The sequence below is a fragment of the Hippopotamus amphibius genome, chromosome 9 (assembly GCF_030028045.1).
Source record: "Hippopotamus amphibius kiboko isolate mHipAmp2 chromosome 9, mHipAmp2.hap2, whole genome shotgun sequence".
In the NCBI taxonomy this organism is placed as follows: Eukaryota; Metazoa; Chordata; class Mammalia; order Artiodactyla; family Hippopotamidae; genus Hippopotamus; species Hippopotamus amphibius.
Genome location: NC_080194.1, coordinates 31,927,567 through 31,951,211, shown reverse-complemented (window position 1 = coordinate 31,951,211; position 23,645 = coordinate 31,927,567). Strand labels below are relative to the sequence as shown.

Below are 23,645 nucleotides of genomic sequence, written 5' to 3'. Positions count from 1 at the left end.
ATTAGTTCCATTTTTTGTTTCCAGATTGACCTTATTCTTAGTTGCTTGCCCTGATGTGCCTCCTTATTTTACAAAACAAGCCTGTGGTTTCCTTCTGGTTCCCCGCACCCAGAATCTAGTTCATAAGTACCATGAAAAAACTGAAAAACCAAGAACTTCTCACTACAGAAACTTCTAACATACACAGAAGTACAAAGAATAGTGAGGTGCACCCCCAGAAGCCCATCACCCACTTCAACAATGATTAATCCACAGCCGATCTGATTTCATGTATACCTCCCATCTGACCCTCCGCCCCTGCCGGAAGATTCTTTTGCGGTGAATCCCAGAAATATCATTTCAGTATATATATTTCAGTTATAGTTCTTAAAGATAAGGATTTAAAAAAACACTATTATAGTACATGTAGAGAAAAATGTAATAATGCCTTAACATCTTCAGCTCTTCAGTTTCATAATTTTGATCATTTCATTTATTATTTTTACAGTTTGTTGGAATCAAGATCAAAATAAGGCCCATGCATCACACTTGATTGATATTATCCCAGATCTTTTTTATCCCTTGAAATATATTTATGGAAGAAACGAATCGAGTTCCCACAGTCTAGATTTTGCTAGTTGTATCTTGATGGTGTCAGTTAACATGTTCCTCTGTCTCCTGCATCTCCCGAGAACTGAAAGGTAGATCTAGAACTGACGGTGGTGTGTCTCTCTGGGGGCGGGGGAGAGGCATTCCATCTGGTTGTCACTCACTTGTCAGGAGCCACTGGTGATTATTGCCTAGAAACCTTCCTTCATTAGGAGTTTCCAAATGGTTATGTTCTAGTTCATTTATTCCATCATCACTTATTAGCTGAAATGCTTTATAAAAATAAGCATTGCCTCATTAAGTATTCAATCAACACAGGTACAGTTTGATTTAGAAAGATAGGGTGTACGTAAGATATTTTCCTTTTATTTACCAGTTTGCAAAATGAATGGGTTTCCTAGCATCCTCCAGAGGTGACTAGAGAGGTGTTGAGTTTTGTTTTGTCTTTCCGTGTCCCAATTAACTCATGGATTTAACTATTGATATATTTGATGCATTTGAACCGACTGCAGTTATTATCCTTATTGATGCTCAAATTTTTCTGTCTTTGGCCAGTGGAAGCCTCTTTGATGTGATCCTAATCTAGTAGAAATTCATACTTAACTGGTTTCTAGCAATAAGATGTTAGGCTCATCTTATATATTTTCCTCCTCAAAGCTAGAATCGGCCACTTCTCCAAGGAACCCTGATTCCTTTTATGGGAAATGGCATTATTATGTAGAGGCCACAATCCAGGTGCTATGGGTGTTAAACACCATTTTTTTCCACCTCTGAAAATCCATCCAAACCACAGTCACCACTACCAGCAGCACCACCACTCATTAAAACCACGATGGTCGTCACCCCCTCTGCCATCTCCATCCGGCCTTCACCTTGCCTCCAGGCCACCTCCCACCCACAAAGTATTCCTTCTCCAGCCTGCCTGGGTACTTTCACCACGTCACTTGACCCAAAACGTCCTTCTGCACTGTGAAGCATTTCATGGGCCTTTTTCTACTGCCTCTTTCACGATCCTGTCTCTCTTTATCAACCCGAGACAAGGGGATAGATCATAATTTCTCAAAAGTCTCCTGCAACTTTGTTCTGGAGCTCTGTTGGCTCGCCACAGTCATGCTTGTTTCATGAGATCATCTCTGAGCAGTCCGTCTCTCTCCCAGGGCTTATCTCCATCACTAGGCACATACTGGGGAAGATGGGGAAGGGTGGGTTAACAGTTACTGAATACTCACTTAGGCATGTCCTACTATGCTGGGCATTTCACGTGTGTTATGTCATCTAAGCTTCATTACAGACCTGTGAGCTAAGAGTTATGATTCCCATTTCAGAGGGGAAGAAAAGTTAAATAAGAGGCAGAGCTGGGATTCATCCAAGGTTTCTCCAGAGCCCAGGCCAGCTCAGACTGCCTTATCATGGTGGTGCATCCCAGGAGGACGTCTGCTTGGATGGATCCACTAAGGAATCTTTCTTGAGCCCTTCTGCAACTTGCAAAACTCTGCTTTCCTTATCCTACAGTGGTTTCCCGTTGCTTTCAGGAGTAAATCCATACTTTGTATGTTCTGGCTCTTGGCTTAATTCTCTACACCTCACAGACTCATTCCTCTCCAGTAATCTTCCTGAAAACATCCCTGTCCTCATGTCTCCAGCTCTTTTACATCTCTTGCTCCCTCTTTACCTGGTGAACTCCTACTTCTCCTTTAAGAAGCAATCAAAGCATCTCCTTTGAGAAGCCCTCCCGGATTTCCACGTACAGATGAGTTAAGTGATGCTGCTTTGGCTCCTCCTGGGGACTGTGCTGGACTCTGGGACTGGGTCTTATTCATCCCTTTGACCTCAAGACCCAGCACAGTGCCTGGCCCAGGAAAGTTGCTCAGCAGTACTGTTGAATGCACATTGAAACACATGAATGAGTATGTGGTACTAGCTAGCCTATGCTTGCTCACATAGGTCAAATGTTATCTTCTTTGAAATGGTCTTTGCAGTTTCTTGTGGCCTCTGTCACTCTCTGCTTTCGTTGTACATGTTTATTTTTGTCCGTAAGTTAAATTACGCTCTGGGCCTGGGAGATGCAACGGGCATAAGGCTCCTAAGGCATCGCCTTGCACATAGTCAAGACTCAATAATTATCCATGGAATTGAATCAAATGGAAGGTTGCACAAAAGGAAGTTACAGTGGAAGTGTGGGGCAGGCAATCACAATGCCAGGCAGACAGTTAAAGCATCTCTGATTTACTGCAATTTCTTTTAATAGGTTCTCTGTACAGATTTGCTGTCAACGTGAATTGTTGGTTTAGAAAAAAAAACAACCAGGGCACTGAAATGACTCTTGGGATGCACAGCGACCAGCAGCGTTTTGCCACTGCTTCCAGGGCAATGGTCACGGGTTTCTGCTCTGGGACAGCACTTAGTCATAACGCTGAGGAGGCCTAGATGATAAGCAAAGATGCTTCCACCTAAAGGTCTCAGACCTGTTGGCCTTCTCTGCTCCCTCCTTTGCTGCCTCCAGTTCCTTGTCCTTCTCTTCTGAAAGCCCGGACCCACCCAAGATTTCTATCTAGCTCTGACATAGAACGTGGAGCTGTCATTTGGCTGTGGGACTCTGCTGGAAAGGGGCCCTGCTCGGGGCCCAGCATGGCCGCACTGTGCATGCACTCCAGAAGTACTCATGAAACCTCTTGGAGTGGCAGGTGCTGGCCGTGCAGCCGTGGGCAAGGCTTAGGCCTCTTGGCGCACTCAAAATTGTGGAGACAGGGGTTCTTCAGATAAACGGGGCTACGTGAGATGGAGAGAGGAGCAGAGATCCGTCCATGGAAGGGTCTGGCACCACCTTCTCCATGAAGCCCTCCCTGGTCCCTCCTGGCATTGCAAGCCTAGCCTGGTCTCCCTCATCACCCGGAGGCAGGCCTGTGTCAGCCCTTGGCCCACTGAGACTCTGGGTGTATGTGACTGCGAGCTTCTAGGGCAAGGGTTCATTCTTTTCTAGAATAGCATGTGGCATACAGCCGGTGCTCAATCAGTACTGAAGACCGGGAGAAAGGGAATGAGCACATTTTACAGGGCCCCATTCCGCTAGACGAGGGAGTCATAGACTTCCCTCAGCACCACGAGCCTAACAGTGTGATGATGAACTAGTTCCGAAACTTCAGCTCCATCCCTAGAAGAAGGCATCTCTCCTCCAGAAGGGGTGGAGAGGGTGAATAATGAATGGGAAACCTTCAGCACGCAGCCTGGCCTGTGAGCAGCTCAGCACAGGGCACACACCTGCCCCTGTCCCCTCGTGCCCTGCGGGAAGCAACCTGCCCAGCAGCAGTACCTGCCTCCTCTCAGGGCAGACCTGAGCCGGGGCAGGGGCAGGGCTCACTTCCTGGTCAGCTCGCAGTCTCCAGCGTGGGCATGTCACAGTCGGGACGAAGGGAATGTTTATTTTGAATGGCCCTGGTCTAGTGTCATCATAAGAAGAATGGAATTCTGCCGCCCATCCACTCTGGTTTGCTTCTTCCTTGGAGAGCAAGGGATGTTCCCCTCCCAGATATGTTGCCAAAAATGTACCCACTTAACGCCTTCCCAGTCTCCTGGGGTTTGTCTCCTAGGGGAGGGGGTGGCAGATCCTTTCTCCTGAATCCCTGGGTGAGCACGGTAGATGCTTTTGCACTGTGTACAGCACCCCAGCCACCTCCTGTTTCAGCCCGGCTTGGTAGATGGTTTGGTGCACACAGAGGGGCTCCCCCCTTCATCTGGCACCTCCACGTATCTGTCCCAGGGCTCTCGCTTCTGAAGCCCCCTTGGTTGGCACCCAGCATAGCCTAGAAGCGCGGAGAGTAGCACCCAGGGGTCAGCTCAGTCATGGGGAAGTCTCCTTGGGACACTGTGTACGGTTCCTCAGCCCATGGGAGCTGAGGCTTAGTTGCCCACAGGTAACAGGCTCTGTAATGTGTGTGCACGTCCCTGACTTTTCCTCTGCATCTCTCTCCTCGCCCCTCACCCCATTCCCTGGGATTTCTTCTTGCTTTCAAATGACTTCAAACTAAGACACTGGGGAAAGGAGATGGCTAACTGGTAGAATAATCTTCTAGGGAACTTTTCAGGGAAGTCTCCTAAACTTTCTGAACTTTAGCCTCCTCATCCATGAAAGAGAGCGATGGCCTGTGGCCTGTCCCTCACATCGGGCTGTCATCTGGTGCCCTCGAGTCCCCTCATTCTGCACTAGCTAATGCCAGTGCCCCAGCGCCCCTCCCCCACCCCATCCACAGCTGGCGAATGACTCAACCCTCCAGACTCAGCCGCCTCCCCCTGGACTGGAAACCACCGAAATGTCCAACAGTTATGGAATGGTTAAATAAGTATGTGCGTACCTTCAGTAGAGATTGAGAAAGCCAGTTAAAGGGATATTTTTGGTGGCATGAGATGATATAATGAGATTGTCTGATACTATAAAAGCAGGCCATAGAACTACCCGGTACTGTGCACCCGGGTGTGTGTGTGTGTGTGTGTAAAACATAGAAAAGCTTACCAAAATATAATGTTATCTCTAAGCAGTAGGGTTATTTTCTCTTAGTTTTTTAATATTTTCAAAGTTCTCTTAAATGTGCATGTTTTTCTTTTCTAGCCAGAAATAAGTCAACCTGTTATTTAAAACAAAAATACTCCTCAAGTGTCACCTCCCTTTTAATCTGTCCTCATAGAGGCTGAGCTTCCGTTGAGTGACCAGGCAACCTATGGGGCTCAGTGCACACAAGATTATTCCCCATGGAACTTTCTCCTGGTTTTACGTAGGAATGTAGAAGTGACCATGTTCTAGACATGTTCATATTTAATAAAAATTATTACATAAAGTTGGAACAACATACAGTGTAGTGTTAAGGATATAAACGCTGGAGCCAGCTGGCCTAGTATCAAATCTGGGTTCCACTTTCAGCTGTGTGGCTTACTCAAGTTACATAACCTCTCTGGGCCTCATTTTCCTCATCTGTAAATTGGGGATAATCATAGTACCTACTCAGTGGATTGTTGGGAAGATTAAATGAGTTAATATATGTTTTTTTAAAAAGTGCCACATCTGTGTGCATGGTACAAAGAAAGTGCAGTGTAAGTATGTGTTCTCTCACCAGAAACATCATTGTTCATTCAAGAGAGAGTTTCCACCAATAGTGCTTCTTCAGGATAAACCACTCACTGCCCTTCAGACAAGTCCAGAATTAGCCCACCAGTGAACTGATCCAAACAAAACACAATGCCATGGTCACTCACCAGCCACACCACTACCCAGAGCTCTTGTTTCAGTGGAGGCCACCATTTGGGAATTCCAATGGACTGGTACTTGATGTGGTACTTATTAAGCATTGAGCCACGGCAAAAATAAATGACTGGCTTATTCAGGTTTGATAAGTAAGAAGGCTATAAACATGAAGGTCAAAGAGCCACAAAGAGTGTAATGAAGAAACTTGACTCAGGTGATACACAGAGATAAAAACAAGTGAGGTGCAGAGGCTGCCCTGGGTGCTCTGTTGCTCTCTCCACCTTGGAAGGATGCTTCGCTCTCAGGACGTGGTTCAGAACTGCATGGAGGACCTTATCATATTGCATGTGTGTGTACATCTTTCCCCTGCCCCCACCCCCAACTAAAGCATCCTCTGAGCACTTACTGAATGTGTAGCAGGTGCCAGGCACTGTACTGCTCTCTTGCAGCCACCACAGGTAGCTGCTCTTCAGGGATCTACCCTCCCCCAAAGGGAAGTACTTGTTTGTATTCACAACTCCTGGCCCAGCCCCTGGCACCAGAGATGCCCATACATGCTTATGAATGAAAGAGATAGGCAGTGCCAGTCCCACCCTGGCTGTCCTGGGTCACTTGTTGTACCCACACTTCGTGTGTAATTAGCCCACGTACCAGGTCAGTTTCTATGGTCTCCACAAGGCTGTTACACGTGCTTAGGGTAGATGGATACACCCAGATGCACATGCATGCACAACAGCTTGGTGTTTTCCATTGTAAACCCCCAGGATGGCACACCCACACCACTTTCTGCTTAAGTAGGAACAGACCTTTAAAACCAAGAAAATGGTTCTGGTTCCAGATGTAAAGAAACAGCGGACATGGCTTGGCAAAAGGCAAAGAATGGTGACGTAGTTGATGATGGACCCTCTGTGCCTGTGCAGTGTTTTATTTTTTTAACAAGTTTTATTGAGATACAATTGACATACAATAAACTGCATATACTTAAAGTGTACACTTTGATTTTTTTTTCTTATTAGTAATGTATATATGGCAATCCCAATCTCCCAATTCATTCCCCACTAATGTGCAGTGTTTTAAATTCCCATGGCTTGCTTGAGACCTCACCAATGTTTCAGTTCAGATAGTTCCCACTGCCCTAAACTAGCCAATGGTGCATCCATCTCCCTCTGTGCTTGTTTGCGATTGGAGGGCAGCTGAATCACATGCTTGGCTGAACAATGAATTAATGTCTGGGGGCCATTTGTCTGGCAGCCTTCCAGCTCTGCAGAGACTATAAAACTGACCAAAACAAAGACTCTGGTGGAAACTTTAAGACTTAGGATGATAGATCCCCCGTCAACTCCGATCACAACACCAGCCTCTAAGTTCCCTTTTTTGGCTGTGCTCCAAGGCCCAGATGTCAGACCCTGGTGACTGAACAGCTGTGTCAAGTAGAGGGGAGTGTGGGGAGACCCTGAGAGTCTGCTGAGGCCACTGCAAGCTGGTTCCCACATTTGCCTGATGCTTTATGTTATGGCTGCTGAAATAAGCATCCTTTTAGTTAAAAGTAATAAAACTCCTTTGGTTTAAGGGCTGGGATGGAGGGGGTTGGGATTTTGTGTTGCCTTTTGACAGTCTCACGTAGAGGAAAAGTGAACCCACATGTTGTAGACAGAGTGAGTATTGAGAACAGAACCTGTCCCCTTAACCAAGAAAACTGTTATAGGCAGAATAATGCTCCCCCCCCCCCCAAAAAAATATCCACATCCCAATCCCTGGAATCTGTGAATATGTTAGCTTACATGGCAAAGGGAAATTAAGGTTGCAGGTAGAATTATGGCTGCTCGTCAGCTGACTCTAAAATAGGGAGATTGCCCTGGATCGTCCAGGTGGCCCAGTGTAATCATAGGGTACATAAGGTGGAAGAGGAAAGGAAGAAGAGGAGGTCAGAGCAATGCAATGTGAAAAAGATTTGGCCCCCACCCCCTACTGCTGGCTTTGAAGATGCAGGAAGCGGACCACAAGCCAAGGAATGCAGGTGGCCTCTGGAAGACAGAAAAGGCAAGAAAAAGGATTCTCCCTAGAGAAGGGAACATGCCCTGTCAATGCCTTGATTTTAGCCCAGCGAGACCCATGTTGGACTTCTCACCTACAGAACCATAAGGATAATAAATGTGTTGTTTTAAGCCACCAAGTGTGTGGTGATTTGTTGCTATGGCAATAGAAAAGTAATACAAAAGCCCATGGTGTAAAGGCCACATCAGAAACAGTGGATAGATACAGTTTCCAAAGCAGTTTCAGAGGAAGCATTAAAGATACCTTCAGTGAGGGTTGTACTAGTGGGACAGACCTCTTCTCGGGAAAGCAGAAATGACCTTGCCAGGCATCCTTGAGTTATGAGGAAGCTCTGTCTTCCCATCTTAGCTCTGGAAACAAACCAAAAAACTATGCAGCTTCTTCCTGGAAACGAGTTCTCACTTGAGAATGAGTACAGCTTGCACTATAGGGCTTTGAAATGGTCTTTGTGCTTTGCCTCCTGTACAAATGCTTCTATAGGGCTCAACTAATATTGGATAAATTACCACTGTCTCCTTGGTGACAGGAAGAAACATATGTCTCTTAAAATCATGGATTTTCCCCCAGTGAACACTCTATTTGGTTGAAAAAATAGCAAGTTTGGGTTGATTTTTTTTAATAGACTATTTTTATAATACTCTTAGATTTATGAGAAAAATGCAAAGATAGTACGGAGAGTTCCCATATGCCCATGCCCAGTTTCCACTCTTATTAACATCTTACATTAGGATGGTACATTTGTTATATATAATTCATGATTGATATATTATTGTTAACTAAAGTCCATAGTTTATTCAGATTTCTTCAGTTTTTACCTGATGTCCTTTTTCTGTTCCATGATCCCATGCAGGATATCATATCACCCTTAGCCATCACATCTTCTTAGGCTCCTCTTGGCTGTTCCATTTTCTCAGACTTTCCTTGTTTTGAATGACCTTTTCACAAAATTCAACTCAAAGTGATCACAGACCTAAGTATAAAACATAATGTATAAAATTTATAGAAGAAAATACAGCAAATCTATGTGATTTAGGGGTTTGGCAACGAGTCTTTACATATAACACCAAAAGGACAATCCATGAAAGAAAAATGGATCAGTTGGACTTCATTAAAATTTCTACTCCGTGAAAGATATTAAGAAAATGAGAAGTGTATGGTCTGTATCAAGATTAACTTCTGCCGATGGACATCCGATTGTTCTAGCACCACTTGTTGATACAACTATCCTTTCTACATTGAATTGCCTTTGCTCCTTTGTCAAAGATCAGTTGACTGTATTTGTGTGGGTTTGTTTCTGGGTTCTCTATTCTGTTCCGTTGATCTATGTGTCTGCTCTTTTGCCAGTATCATGCTGCCTTGATTACTGTAGCTTTATGGTAAATCTTGAAGTCTGGTAATATCAGTTTTCCATCTTTGTTCTTCTTCAATATTGTGTTGTCTACTCTGGGTCTTTGCCTTTCTGTGTAAACTTTAGAATTGGTTTGTTGGTATCCACAAAATAGCTTACTATGACTTTGACTTGGATTACATTGAATCTATAGGTGAACTTGGGAAGAACTGACATCTTAATACTATGTCTTATAATCCATGAACACTGACTATCTTGCCGTTTATCTAAATTGTCTTTGATTTCTTTCATCACTGTTTTATAATTTTCTGTATATCAACCCTGTGCACATGCTTTTAGATTTATATATTAGTATTGCATTTTTGGGTGCTACTATAAATGATATTGTGTTTTTAATTTCTAATTTTAATCATTTATTGCTGGTGTATAGGAAAACAATTGACTTTTGTGTATTAACCTTCTATCCTGCCACATTGCCATAATTGCTTATTAACTCTAAGCGTATGGGTTTTTTTGTTCTGCTTCATTATTCTTCTGGTCAGTTCTTTGGGATTTTCTACATAGTTAATCATGTTATCTACAAAAAAAATGTTTTTATTTCTTCCTTCCCAATTTGTGAACCTTTTATTTCCTTTTCCTGTATTATTGTAGTAGCTAGAATTTTTAGTATGATTTTGAATAGGTGTGGTGAGAGAAGACATCTTTGCCTTATTCCCAGTCTTGGGGCATAAGTGTCCAGTTTCTCCCCATTAGGTATGTTAGCTATAGTTTTTTGGTAGATGTTCTTTCAGGTTGATTTTCCACATAGAGAAAAATTATTGGGATTTGCCGACCAGACAATGTAGTTCTCTCTAGCTGCAAGAACTTCTGGGAGGTGGGGGGTGTTGAGTCATTTGGAAATTAAGGGAGCTTTAGTATTAGCTTTCAAGAGGACCAGCAATTAATCACTGGAGTCCTGATAAGGATCTAGAGCAGCCTAAGTATCTCACTGGGGCCCACTTGCACTGAAGGGGAAAGAACGTCCTGCTTATCCTCTTGCTCTCTCTCGCTATGTTGTTTGGGTTTTTCATCTATAGACACGGGGAGCTCAGGTCCAGGGCGTGCTGGGGAACAGATGATTTCCCAGCCCTTGACACCCTGGCCCCCACCTACTTATTTGCCCCTTTTCCTCCCCCCACTTCCCCTATGTGCACCCTGCATTCCCGGTGCTCAGAAATCATCACAACTCTCTCAACACCTGCCCTGTTGGTCCACTGTTTGTACACAAGATGTGCTTTTTGTGGGGGCGCCTGTGTCGGATGAACATTTAAGTTTTTCAAAGTCCAGCTCACCTGTCCCCGTTTCTGGGAATCCTTCTCAGTCTTCCCCATTCAGAGTTATCATTGTTCCCCCCAAGCTCCCACAGCCCTCTAGTTACACGTCTCTCACCCCTGAGTGTGGTGCACCACCCATTGTGTTTTTCTGTGCCTGCCCCTCCTACCACCTGTGAACAAATTTAGGCAAACTCATGTCAGATCCCCAAACCTTTGTGCCCAGTGATGGCAAAGTTCTGCTTCAGAGGAGATACCCAGTAATGTTTATTGGTTGAAGGAATAAAATTACTAGCCTTGCATAAATGGACCCTTTTGTACTCTTAGAAACCTCTCTCCTTCTCACCATATTTGTTTTCTGCCCAGTGTTCATTGAGCCCCTGTATATATGTTCTGGAGTAAGAGATGCCTGCAGCTATTCTGTTTCTCATGGGAAAAAAAAAAAAGGAAAGGAAAATTACTATTGCAGACCTACTGTATTCATCCATCAACTTTATAATCCTGGTGTCCCATGTACCAGTTAGGGAGTTAAGGCTCCAAGCCCTAGAAAACACCAACTCAGCTGACTTACACAATAAAGGAATTTATTATATCAGTTATAGCAATACACACAAAGCTAGGGTGGCTCTAGGGATGGTGGGTTAGCAGTATCAACAAGAACCCCCTTCTTTCTAGCTTTCTTCCTTGCCAACCTTAGCATATTAGCTTCTTCTTTGGGCAAATTTACCTCATGACTACAAAATGGCTGCAGTAAGTCTCAGCATAGCATCCTGATGCAATGTGATGCAGCAGTGGTTAGAAGGAGAAAGATACCTTCTCTTCCTTGGGCCTCTATTTAAGATGGAGGAGAACTTTTCCAGAAGCTTCTAGAAATTTTCTCTCACAGCTCTTTGACCAGAATTGTATTACATGACAATGTTTGAGCCAATCACTGCTAAGGGGATTGAGATTATCATGATTATCTTAAACCAATCAAAAATCTCACCTAGAGGCATAGGAGGGAGAGTGTATACTGGCACAAAAAGAGGGTTCTTTCAGCAGAGAGAAAAGTAAAATCAATATTGGGGAGGAAACCAACAGTGTCAGCTACACCCTGGTTTTATGGAGACTTGTCTTATACCAAATTTCAAGGAGGTTAAGTCACTAACATAACATCCTATGTCTGATAAAAACAGATGTAGGATTCAAATCTAGCTCTTTCAGATGCCAGAGCCCATCCATGTACTTTTTCTGCTGCACAGCTGGACCCAGAGTCAGGCTGCGTTTCCCAGAAAAGCCAAGCCCCCTCTCATGGTGAGCGCTTCAGGAGTTGAGGCAATCGCCCTGCACTCCCAAGCCCGACCTTCAGCTGGGCATTTAATCTGTTTATTAAGTTATGACTAATGGCGCCACGAGACACCGAGGGCTGCACATTCAGACCTAGTTTTAGATTGTTAGAGGAGGTTCAAGGGATAAACATCATATTCATATTCTATGCCGAGAAAATTCAATTGCAGCTCTTTCTCTTTCAGAGCACGGAGATGGCGAGGGGCTTCTGCTGGGTCCTGCTTTGGTTTAATAGAAATGAAACCTCCAAAGCACAAGGGCTGTTTTGGGAACGTGGCCACTAATGCGGCCCCATGGGGCGGGGGCCAGGCCTGAACCGGGCAGTTTGCATATTCACTTTTACAAACAGTTGGCTCCGAGTCAGCAGTTAATGGGATGGGAATGATGTTCCTGTACCAAATCATTTCCTGAAAAAAAACATTTCCAATTGCAAACATATCTCAGCCTTTCTTCTCGGGTTTGTTTTGTCTCTGAGTGAATTAAAGAGGCAGGGCAGAGGGGAGTGTTTGTGACGGGGGATTTTTCATCTGAAAACATTTTTAACAATGATCTACACAGAAAAAGAGATCCTGTTCAGACCCACCTTTAAGGAGTCCTGGCTGCAAATACTGCCTTTCTAGTCACACGTTAGCAGTGTAAATATCTCTATATTCACAAATTGGCTCTGGCTGTACAACAGTCTTGGGACAGAGGCAGCTTTTTTCTCTTCACAAAATGTAAGCTGGAAATGCTGCCCTAGGAATGTGTCCACATTTGCCCACACACGCTCGCACCGGGTCAGGCCAAAATATAATTTCTTCCCGTAAGGACAGGCTGAAATCCTTCTTTGCATCCTATACACTGCTTTGGTCAATTGTGCTTCAGCTTGTAACCTGTGCAGTGGCGGGATGGTCTTAACAGTTTTTTTCATTTATTCAACAAATGGTTCTTGAGCGCTTACCATTTTAAGTAAGAATAGCAAATAATTACATAGCCCTTACCAGGTACCAGACACTCTTCTAAGTGCTTTACATATATTAACTCATATAATTTTCTCAACAGCCCTAGGAGGTAGGCAAGTTTATCATCATCCGCGTTTTGCAGATAAGGAAACCGAGGTACAGGAGGCTGATGAACTTGCCCAAGGTCATATCGCTAGTAAGTGGTAGAGCCTGGATTTGAATCTAGGCAATCTGGCTCCTCTTTGGAGATCTAGTAGCAAACAAAAGACAAAAAGTGCCAGTCTTCCCACAGCTTACATTCTGTTGAGGGGGGATAGATAACAAACGTAGAAATAATAGTTATTTCAGATCGTGATGAGTATTTTGAAGAAAACACAACATAAGAGGGAGGCAGGGGGCTAATCAGAGGGTCTTGTAGGTCTTAGGAAGGAGTTGGGGTGTTATCCTGAGTATGATCGGAGGCCACAAGAGGGCTTAAAGCAGGAGAATGTCTGACCCTACGTACATCTTTATAGATCACTCTGGTTGTAGACGGGGGCGGGGAGAATGCATCTGAAAAGTGCATCAGAAAGCAGTGGACTTGTTCGAAGGTGGTTCTGGTTATTTAGGTGAAAGATAATGTGACCTGGACGAGGACGGTGGTGGTGGAGCTGGTGAGAGGTGGTGGGAATAGGGTCCTGTTTTGGAGGGGGAGCCATAAAACTTGCCAATGTATTGGCTGAAAACGGTGAGGAAAAGAAGTAAAGGGTGAGTCCTCAGATTTCGGCTGGAACCCTTGTGTAAATGGTGGTGCCCTTCACTGAGGAGGATGAGAGTAGGGGATGGGGACAGGCCTTGATTTGGTGGTGTTATGGCGGGGGTGGGGGTGCTGAAAATCGCAGATGCTGTTTTGGATGTGTGCATTTGAGATCTCTACTAATAGACTCGAGAGGAGACGTTAAGTGAGTCTGGAGCTCAGGGTTAGGTCTAGGCTGGAGACTTTGTTTCTGGTTCTTGTTTTTATAACGACTCGACGTTTGTTTTCACAACCCAATGATGCTGGGTAAAATAAAACCCATAGAGAATACATTAGGACAAAGCTTGGTTGTTTTTGTACGTGAAAAATATCTAGGAAGAGGCTTCATTTTTATCCTATCCCTGATTCTGTTGCCTTGAGTTCAGTTTTAGATAATTAAATCTTATTAATTTTAAAAATATATAAGAAAGCATACATCAGGCTAGAGATTTAAACACGGGCACCATCAGTATTTAGATCTATGGGATCATCTAGCACAGCACCATCCAACTGTATCTCCTGTGATGATGGAAATCTACATCCTCACTGTCCAGTGTGGTACTACTTGTCCCGTGTGGGCCACTGAGGACTTGAAATGTGACAGGTGCAATTAAGAAACTGAATTTTTAATTCATTGAAACTTCAATAGCCACATGTGGCTAATGGCTACTGTATTGGACAGCACAGACCCGGCTGGTCAGAGGTGGGGGGGATTGGGGAGCTGGGGCGGGAGGGAGAAAAGGAGGAGAAAGCTAGTCGCTTCACTGGCCAGTAAACCCAGTCTCACACCCACATTGAAACGTGACTTTATTTCCACTGCCTGTTGCTTGTGTAGCAGTGCTTATTAAGTAGTGGAAATCTTGCTTCTTTGTGAGAAACAGCCTGAAAAAGAAAGCAAATTGCTAGTCCTAGGAGGAGTGCTAGAAGACGCTGTAGAGTCTAAGGAAGCAATTGTTCTTCGCTGGAAAGCAGACACAATCCTATACTTATAGAATCATTTAGGCCTTGAAGGTGTCACTTATATTTTTCAGTTATGTTTTCTGGGGGATGAGGGGAATTATATAGAGCGGTGGGTGTCTGTGGATTTGGAGATTCAAGACGGTGACCTGTGGATATTCCATATGAATGTCAAGATCCCACAGCAACAGAACTAAATACCAGCTTCATAATGCGATTTGTGTCTCTTTAGGGCAGAGTGGGTTTCACTCCCTTTGTTCGGCAATCCTGTTCCCTGTCCAACTGCAGGAATCAGTGTGTTTGCTAATATGAAAGAACTCTTTGTAAGCAACTGCCTTGTGCTTGAGAGTTCTTGCAAGTGTATGCTGGCAGTCGGTGAGGCCAGAGTCAATAAAAATAAATAAAATGGAAAGACGGGCCATCGCTTTGACTAAGGTTGATTGCATCTGCCATATCAGCTCTTTAAGAACCTTGTGGTGATCAGCGCCTTCATCTGTGCTTAATTGGTGCAAAGTAATTACCCAAACCGGAATTGATTAGAGGTGAGGGGATTTGAGCCACTGCTTTTAGGAGAGGTAATAATCCGAGGTCAGGGCTCAGCAAGAGTCCAGCACACAACTGGTTTGGGGGTAGGAATTGTTTTTGACTAAGGCTTCATGTCGGGGGTCAGTGCATCGAGGGAGCAGGTTGGACGTCTTTAGCGGTCATTGACCTCTTGTTATTTTTCTTGAGAACAGTGGAATGGTAAAAGAGAGCTTGCTGGTCATCCTGTCCAGGTCTTCATGTTCAGCTGAGGGGATAGGCCTGGAGTGGTGAGGGCCCTGGCCACAGGGCCCATGACTCCTTACAGTTGAAGGGACAGGTTCAGAACCCAGGGAGAGGCCAGAATGAGGCAGCTGGGGGCGGGGTGAAGGAGGGAGGGAGGATAATCAGAAAAACACTCAGCACAGCCAGATCAGGAGAGAAGTCAGAGGAGGGTGGAACTGAGGATGGAAATGGTCTACAACACGAATGTAGCCTCAGCTTGGGGACCTCGTTCATCCAGTCCACACAGAGTTGTCGGGCACACACTCTGCACCAGATGGCAAGCCCTTGGAGGAAGGGCAGGCAGGAGGCAATGGCAGACACTTAAGAAGACAGCAGCACCCATCTCACTTCTGTTTATTCCGAAATCATTTCTGAAAGGAGGGAGATTTCATGCCCAGTTTCTCCAGGAAAGCAAATGAGGTGACAGTCAGAAGAGGTGAGATGAAGGGGGCAGTTTGGTCCTTTTAGCATGGAGAGGCGGGAATCGGATGCAGGCTGAGTCACAGCTGTAGGCTAACCTTGGTGCTTTTATGTCTCAAACCATGTCAATACGGAACACGACTGGTATAAGCCCCACCCCTTGTTGTTTGTGGGCTGCAGTGTGACTCTGTGCTTCCTTCTTGCAGTGTCGGAGCTTCAGGAGGAGGGCATGAACGCCATCAACCTGCCCCTCAGCCCCATCCCCTTCGAGCTGGACCCTGAGGACACGATGCTGGGTAACGGGGTCTCTTGTTCTCTGGATTAGCCTAATGTCTTCAGTGGGACCACCCCGCTGACTGCCTTTTCTTTTTAAAGAGGAGAATGAAGTGCGAACGATGGTGGATCCCAATTCACGCAGTGACCCCAAACTTCAGGAACTGATGAAGGTAAGAGGAAACTAGAAGGGGCTTCGGGTGCCTCCCAGACTCAACAGGTATCTCTAGACCCCACGCCCTGTGCAGGCACCACACGAGCCACTGCAGAAAGAATAGAAAGGCATGGCAGTCCATGCCCACAGGCAGCTCATGGTCCAGTTTGGTCATCTACAAGTTAACGGAAGTGGGATGTGACACGCGCCTAATGAATGGTGTTGACCATAAGCACTGGAGAAGTTAGTGCAAATTAGGCTCACATTTGCAGGATCCCAGAGCTCACACAGTCCTTTCACCACTTTTCTCAAGGACCCTAGAAGCACCCTGTGAAGTCAGATTTAGTATCATCCCCATTTTACAGATGGGGAAACTGAGTCTTAGAACAGCCAGGTGGTTTGTTTATGGTCACAGCTGAGTGGAGGAGATGGGATTCAAACAGAAATGAATGAGATGAAATGAAATACTGTGTGTAATATACTTGGCACAGTGGCTAGCAAATGGTCACCCTCAAAAAATGTTCATTTCATCCCCCTTCTGATTCCTTGTCCTATGTCTTTCTTCTTCAGCTTCTCCAAGCTGCACTTAGAACAAAAAAGCACTGGATGCCAGTGATTCATTCAAAATGCAAATCTCAATATATCACTTTCCTGTTCAAAACCTGTATGTAGTTTTCTATGAACTGCGGGTTGAAGCCCACAGCCCTGGTGGCGGTGTTTGAAGTCTCCATGCTCTAGCTGCCTCTTTAACCTCACATAATCCCTGCCTGGCAACACAAGGACACCAGACCTGTTCATGGTAGCTTTCCGTACACACCTGCACACCATGCTTGCTTCCAGCGCTCTTACCACCAGGCCTCTGGCCATGCAATCCCTCTGCCCAGATGCTCTTCACCTAAAGCCAAAGCCAAGTCATGTCCTCCAGGAAGCCTTCTCTAAACCCCAGGGCTGTCACTCAGCCCCTCTATATGCTCTGTGTCTCAGGTATTTAATTCTGTCATTGTAGTCACCACATGACGTTACAACTACTCGTATACTTCTCTGTCTCCTTCACTAAATGGGGAGCTGCTTGGGGTTAAAGATTGTCTCTTTTTTTCATCATCACACCCCCAGGATCCAGCCCAGAGTGTGACATACTGTAGGTATTAATAAATGCTAGGTGGATAGATGTTGGATGGATGGATGGATGGATGGATGGATGGATGGATGAGGGAGAGAGGGAGGGAGGGGTAGGAAGGTAGGGGAAGGGGAAGAGAAGGGAGGGGAGGAGAGGGAAGGGAGGGAGGGAGGAAGCATGGGAGCTCCTGCCTTAGGACAGTAGAGCAATGTGCTTTGAAGGCCCCAGGTTCCACCCAGGGATGGAAAACCAGCCCAGCTCCTGCCTGTGTTGTAAAAGCAATCTACTTCTGCGAAGTCAAAGAAGTCAAACACAAAAGGTGAAGTTTCATTTAGGTGAAATGATCAGAAAGGCAAAACTTTAGTGGTTGCCTGAGGGCTGTGATCAGGGGAGGGGCCTGAGCACAAAGAGACCAAAGGAGCCTTCTTAGGTGAGGGAACTCTTCTGTATCTTGATTGTGATGGTGGTTACACAACCTTGTACAGTGACCAAAATTCATCAAACTGTATACTTGAAATTGGTTAATTTTATTGTATTTAAATAATACATTCATAAACAAAGCAAGAGGTTAAAATTAAAAAGGTAATGGCCTTGTGCAAGCTTCAGTTTCCTTACCTGAAAAATGAAACTGATGCTACCTGCCTCTCAGGTGTTGTATGGATTAACTGAGCGAGATATCACCTGGAGCGCCTCTGCTGGGTGCCTATGGCAAGGAGGGCTCTCAGGGAATGACAGGGGCTAAGATACAAGGTCACAGGGGTACACATACAGAGGTCCATGGATGACAGGTACACACACACACAGATGTCCATAGATCCCAGAGATGCACAAATTAATTAGTAGGTAAAGTAGGGGTTTCAACCCCAGTTTGTATAACTCCAAAGCCCATACTCTTGCTGGTACAAAGCCACACAGCCAAGCCCTGTGTGAGCATTGCTTGCCATTCAGGGAAGGGAAGGAAGGGGCTAGAGGTATTAGCAGAGACACTGGTGTCACCAGCCCTAGCAGAGCTTATATCTGAAAGTTGACGGGGCCAGTGGGACTCACACGCAACTACTTGTCCCCATCCTGGGTCATGTGGATGGTTCTCTTCCTTCCAGAATCTCAAGTTCATTTAAATTTTAACTGTCCAGGATGAGAAAGCTGTTCCATCAGCAAATACCCCATGACTCTTCTCTTATTCTCTCTCTCTGTGTAGGTATTAATTGACTGGATTAATGATGTTCTGGTTGGAGAAAGAATCATTGTGAAAGACCTGGCTGAAGATTTGTACGATGGCCAAGTCCTGCAGAAGCTTTTTGGTAAGAGGAGGGTTGAATGTCGCAGTGGATGTCTTTAATCTCCTAGCTCAGAGTTGTTCTCTGTTCACAGCAGTTTACCTGGAATGGACTAGGAATGGGTAGAATGTGGGATAACAGACCAGTGAGATGTCCTCTTGGATTGTTTTATGTAAATGCATCGCAAAGGGAGTCTCTGTGACCAGATGGGGCTGTTCCCCCCGAGGGTCATCAGCATGAAAAGTCTCCACTGTACACTGGAAAACATGCCTCACCCTCTCCAGAAAATTGTGCACCTGTGGTCTCTGTAGGTATATTTGCATGTGTATGGAGGTGCATGTATGTGTTTGTGTACCTCTCACTTGGGGACCTGTGTGTATGTACGTGTATACCTCTGTGATCTATGGCCGTGTGTGTGCGTGTGTGTGTGTTCTCTCTAGGTTGGTGCAAGTATTTGGAAGTGTGTGCTTCTGTGATGCCTGGTCCCTACGTGTCTCTAGGAGTCTTGCCTCTGGAAGGGTATATGTCCTTGCGTCAGTTCACAGCTGTTATATGAAAGTGTAAGGCTGTGGGGGAGGGAAAGGAGACTTCAGGGTGATCTTAGTGTTGAAAGGACAGGTTCAACTTGACTGGATTTGAACTTCTCCTCTCTGTTCCCCACTTTCTCTCGTCCTAACCGCTGCCCCAAGTTCTAGACTCTCATTCTTAGCTGCCCACTAGGCACTTCCAGCTGCGTGCATCTCACGCTGAGCTCATCCACTTTCCTAAAGATGTTTCTACCCCTCTAAGTGAACAGAACCGCTTCCCCTCTTCCTTGCCCCCTCATACTGTAGGGCAAGGGGGTCTCCAAGGCCCGTTTCTTGCTCAGAATTCTCTCCCGCATCCCTCCTCCCTCCCGTTTTCACTTGTCTCAACTGTTGAAACAATTTCCAAATTCACATCTGTGCCTCTCACCTCACCTCCTCCAACCTGTTCCTCACACAGCTAGCGGAGGAACCTTTTTTAATCGCAAGTCCCGTCTTGCCAGTACTTGCTGTCCCCTACCTGTGGCACAAAGTCCAGGCCCGCTAGAACAGCATTCAAAACATTGCATCATCCGACCCTCCCCCCCACTCCCCCCCCCCACGCCACTGTCTTGCCAGCCTCACCTCTGGCACAGGTGAGCTACTGCCAGGTAAAGTGCTTAGAATAGCGCCTGATGCACAGCGAGTGCCCTTCAGTGTCTTTCATCTTTTCAGTGTTGGTTTTGTTACGTTTGTGAACAGCAGCGCCGCGTGGTTACATGCGCCGGGGATAGCCACACCTCTCTACTTTTGCCCTTGCTATTCCTTCTGCCTTGAGGCCCTTCCTCCTTTATCCGCCGAGGCAAACCAGTACTGCTCATCCTTCAGATCTCTAGGGTCCACTGAATGCGCCTCCCTCTCATACCCCTGACACACAGTCACACCTCGAAGAGATGGTCATGCGTCCCTCTGTGTCCCCTCAGATGTAGATACACACACGTATACATAACATGCATGCCTTTAGTATATAGATACACACAGACATATACACAACATGTGCCTTTATTATATAGATACACACATACATGGACATAACATACCTGCCTTTATTATTATATGACATTCCATGTTGTTTGTAGCTGTTTATGTAAGTGTGTGTGGTTTTCTCAAGGGCAGGAACCATGTCGCATTTCTTTATCCAGTCTTCTCTTGTACGAACACATGTTGTCCAGCACTTAATCAGTGTATGTTGAACGAATGAATGAACAATATAAAATCTAGTAATTTCTAGGAAGCTAAGCTGATTTGGTACTTAAACCTCAATATTAATGCGTGTTAACATTTAAAGGCTTATAAATGCAACTTGAACATGGAGAGGAGTGAAACAGCTGTGGTACATGCAGATGTGGAAAGGCCGTGAGCCTCACCGGGCATCTCTCCTAGTGACTGTAGCTTTTAACTCCACCAGCAAATTTCTAGTTGGGATCTCAAACTGTCTGGAAGTGTTCTATGCTGGGCTTTGAAAGCAGGGGTGGAACGTGGCTCTGGAGTAAGGGAACATGGTTGTGAGCAATCTCGCCTCCGGGAACAGTTACAAAAGTTTTCCAGCATCATCTGTGCTGCCCCAAGTCAGGCATCAAGTACAGTCAGGTTAGATCATCTCAGATCTCAACCTTCATGTTGAAAGGTGATTCACAGTGAAGCTGATGCCTCTTTTGTCAGTGTAAGTGTAGACCCGTTGTGGGTCTAAGGCTAGACATTCGCGTTCAAAAACTATAGGCAGAATACCCAGTGGCGAGAACTAGTTTGCAGTTAAAAATATGCATCAGGAACCCCTGGGAGGAATCAGTCTGGAGATGGAGTTTTGGGTGACCCCTCTGACCCTGAGTTCCCCTCTGGCTATTTTTCTTTCTTCTTTCCCAACCACGTTTCTGAAAACAATGTGTGACACTCCCTCTATCTGCTTCCCCACCACTAAGCATTCCCTCCTGAGGTACAGGCTGGGTGCCACCACCTTTCCATCAACTTTTCCTTCCCAGGTCACCAGTGTCAATTGAGACCTCCTCTTATGCGGTGGCATTTGACTCTACTGAACATCTCGTCCCCCTTCCCCAGCCTGGTAGTTTCTGTGATCTCATGCTTCCCTAGTTCTCTTCCATCTCTGACACCCACTTCTCAGTCCTCCTCGTACATTCTGCTTTCCGTAATGGTTGGGGTTCCTCCATCTTCCATCCTTGGCCCCCTTCTCTTTTTCTTTCATAGCCTCTTCCTGGCTGATTTCATCTGCTCCTGTAGTTTTGACCATCAGCCATATGATCGTCACGCTCAGGTCTCTATCTCTGGAACAGCTTTCTCTTTGAAGCCATAAGTAAGGTTATCTTCTCCCTGCCCACCTGGATGTCACACAGGCACCTGTAACCAGCCTGCCCCAAACTGAGCTTATCGTCCTCCTCCCCGAACCCGTTCTGTTTTCCACATTGAGGAATGCTATTACAACCACAGATTAGAAACCTGGGGGTCATCCTGGATTGCTCCTTCTTTTTCCCTCATATTCTGTTAGTCATAATTCTGACAGCTGTTTTCCCGTATATATGTGTGTGCGTCAAACCATCCCATTTCTTAATCAGTACACGTGCAGCACTTGGAAAAGTGCCTGGCTCACTGTGTGCTAGGTCAGGAGTGGCTTTCACCAGTATTTTCCAGCCCCACTGCTGCGTCCTTAGCTCAGAACCTCATCATCTGTCTTAGCTTTTCTGGCTCCAAAATCCTTTTCTCCATGTTATGCTCTTTCCTGCCTTGGTAGCACTCTGAAGATCTCTCAGATCTTCTTTATATTTCACTTAACAGTTAAACCCATAGCCCATTTATCAGGGTTTCTTTAAAACTCTTTTTATTGTGGACTAATTTCAGACTTCCAATAGAACTGCAGAGACGGTCCAGAGAGTTGCCGTCTCCCCTCACTCAGCTTCCTCCTAATGTCAACGTCTTACCAAGCAGAGGGCAAGCATTAAAACTAAGAAATTAATCTCAGGACACTGCTTAATTGAACCACATAATTTATTTGGATTTCACCCGTTTTAACATTCATGTCCTTTCTCGGTCCTAGGAGATAACCCAGAATCCCCCATTACAATTTCAGTCGTCACCTCGCCAGTGTCCCCTCCTATCTGGGACAGTCTTTCCTATCTTTCATGACTTTGGTGCCTTTGAAGAAGACTGGTTGGTTATTTTGCAGGATGGCCCCCAATCTGGGTCTGTCTGATGTGTTCTCATGATTAGAGTAAGGTTATATGTTTTGGGGAAGGGTACCACGGAGTTCGTGTGTCCTCAGCGCATCATATCAGGGTGCACACGATGTTAACATGTCTTGTCACTGCTGATGTTAACATTGACCACTCAGTCAAGGTGAGGTCTGCCAGATTTCTTCACTGTAAAGTTATTGTTTTTCTCATTGTTATTAATTTATTTGTGAAGAGATACTTTAAGACTTTGCAAATATCTCGTTTCTCCTTATACTCCTCCCACTAATTGAAATCGGTGGAGCATGTCTGCAGATTACTGTGGTGGCCTAGTGGAGGTTTTCTATTTTTCTATTTTTCTGTTTTCCTATTCCTTCCACATTTATTAATTGGAAGTCTTCTGTAAGGAAAAGTTGTCCCTTGTCCCCCACTTATTTTTTCAGTATGGATAAATTTATTCAGTATGGATACAAGGATACTTATTTTATACTTTAGATTATCATCAATACTATCATTATTCACGTTTTGCTCATGTATTTCCCACGTTGACCACTAGGAGCTCTTTCAGGTTGGCTCCTGGGCACTTCCTGGACAGGCTGCCCCATATTTTTTTTTCTTAGCACTTCTTTACTTTCTAATATCATAAGATGCTCCCAGCTTATCTTGTATTTCACTTTCACTCTGGCCCTAGAATCAACTACTTCTCCAAGAAGCCTGTTTCTTTTATTAGAGAATGGTGTTTAGAGATCAATATCTGGGCACATTACTTAGTGTTTTTAACTTGCTACATGTCACACAAATAAACATGCGTGTGCAGGTATGGTACAATGACCTGGCAGTACTAAGGTGAATTAGGCATGATCATTTCCTGACATTCAGCTTCAAATTGTACTGGGGCTGGGCATGGAGAGTAGGAGGGGGCTGAGTTTGGGATTAGTAAACTATGAAATACTGGCCATTTAGAAAAAGATAAAAATGACATAGGGACCTCCAGGAGTCCAGATGTACCGACTCACATCTCGGGAGCAGAATATGGACCTTGAATCTAGGAAGCTATGCTGATGACATTGTGGAGCCAAGGACTCAACCTGGAAATGAGCAAGATTCTGAGGCAGGGATCTCTGGACCAAAGGTAGTGTGTGTGTTATTGTTACAGTGAAATTCTGAATAGGTGAGAATCCTGGAGGTGACAGGTAGACTGGCTGGCTGGGTGCTCTCTGACCATGAGCTCTGAGAGAGCGGCATGATACCTAGTGCTCCTCTGTGTGGCCAGATGCTACTTGCTCAGCATCAGTGCCCAATCATTTGCCCTTCTGAGTCCC

The 23,645-nt window shown here is 45.3% G+C and overlaps 1 protein-coding gene across 2 annotated transcripts in view; it reads left to right on the top strand.

Moving 5' to 3' along the window:
- Positions 1 to 23,645, top strand: part of PARVA (parvin alpha) — a 163,843-nt gene that overhangs the window by 80,286 nt on the left and 59,912 nt on the right. For both annotated transcript variants that reach the window (XM_057749060.1, XM_057749058.1), the window contains exons 2-4: positions 15,967 to 16,056; positions 16,136 to 16,206; positions 18,503 to 18,605. In XM_057749060.1, the coding sequence (XP_057605043.1) occupies positions 15,967 to 16,056; positions 16,136 to 16,206; positions 18,503 to 18,605 (264 nt within the window). The remainder of the gene's footprint in view (positions 1 to 15,966; positions 16,057 to 16,135; positions 16,207 to 18,502; positions 18,606 to 23,645) is intronic.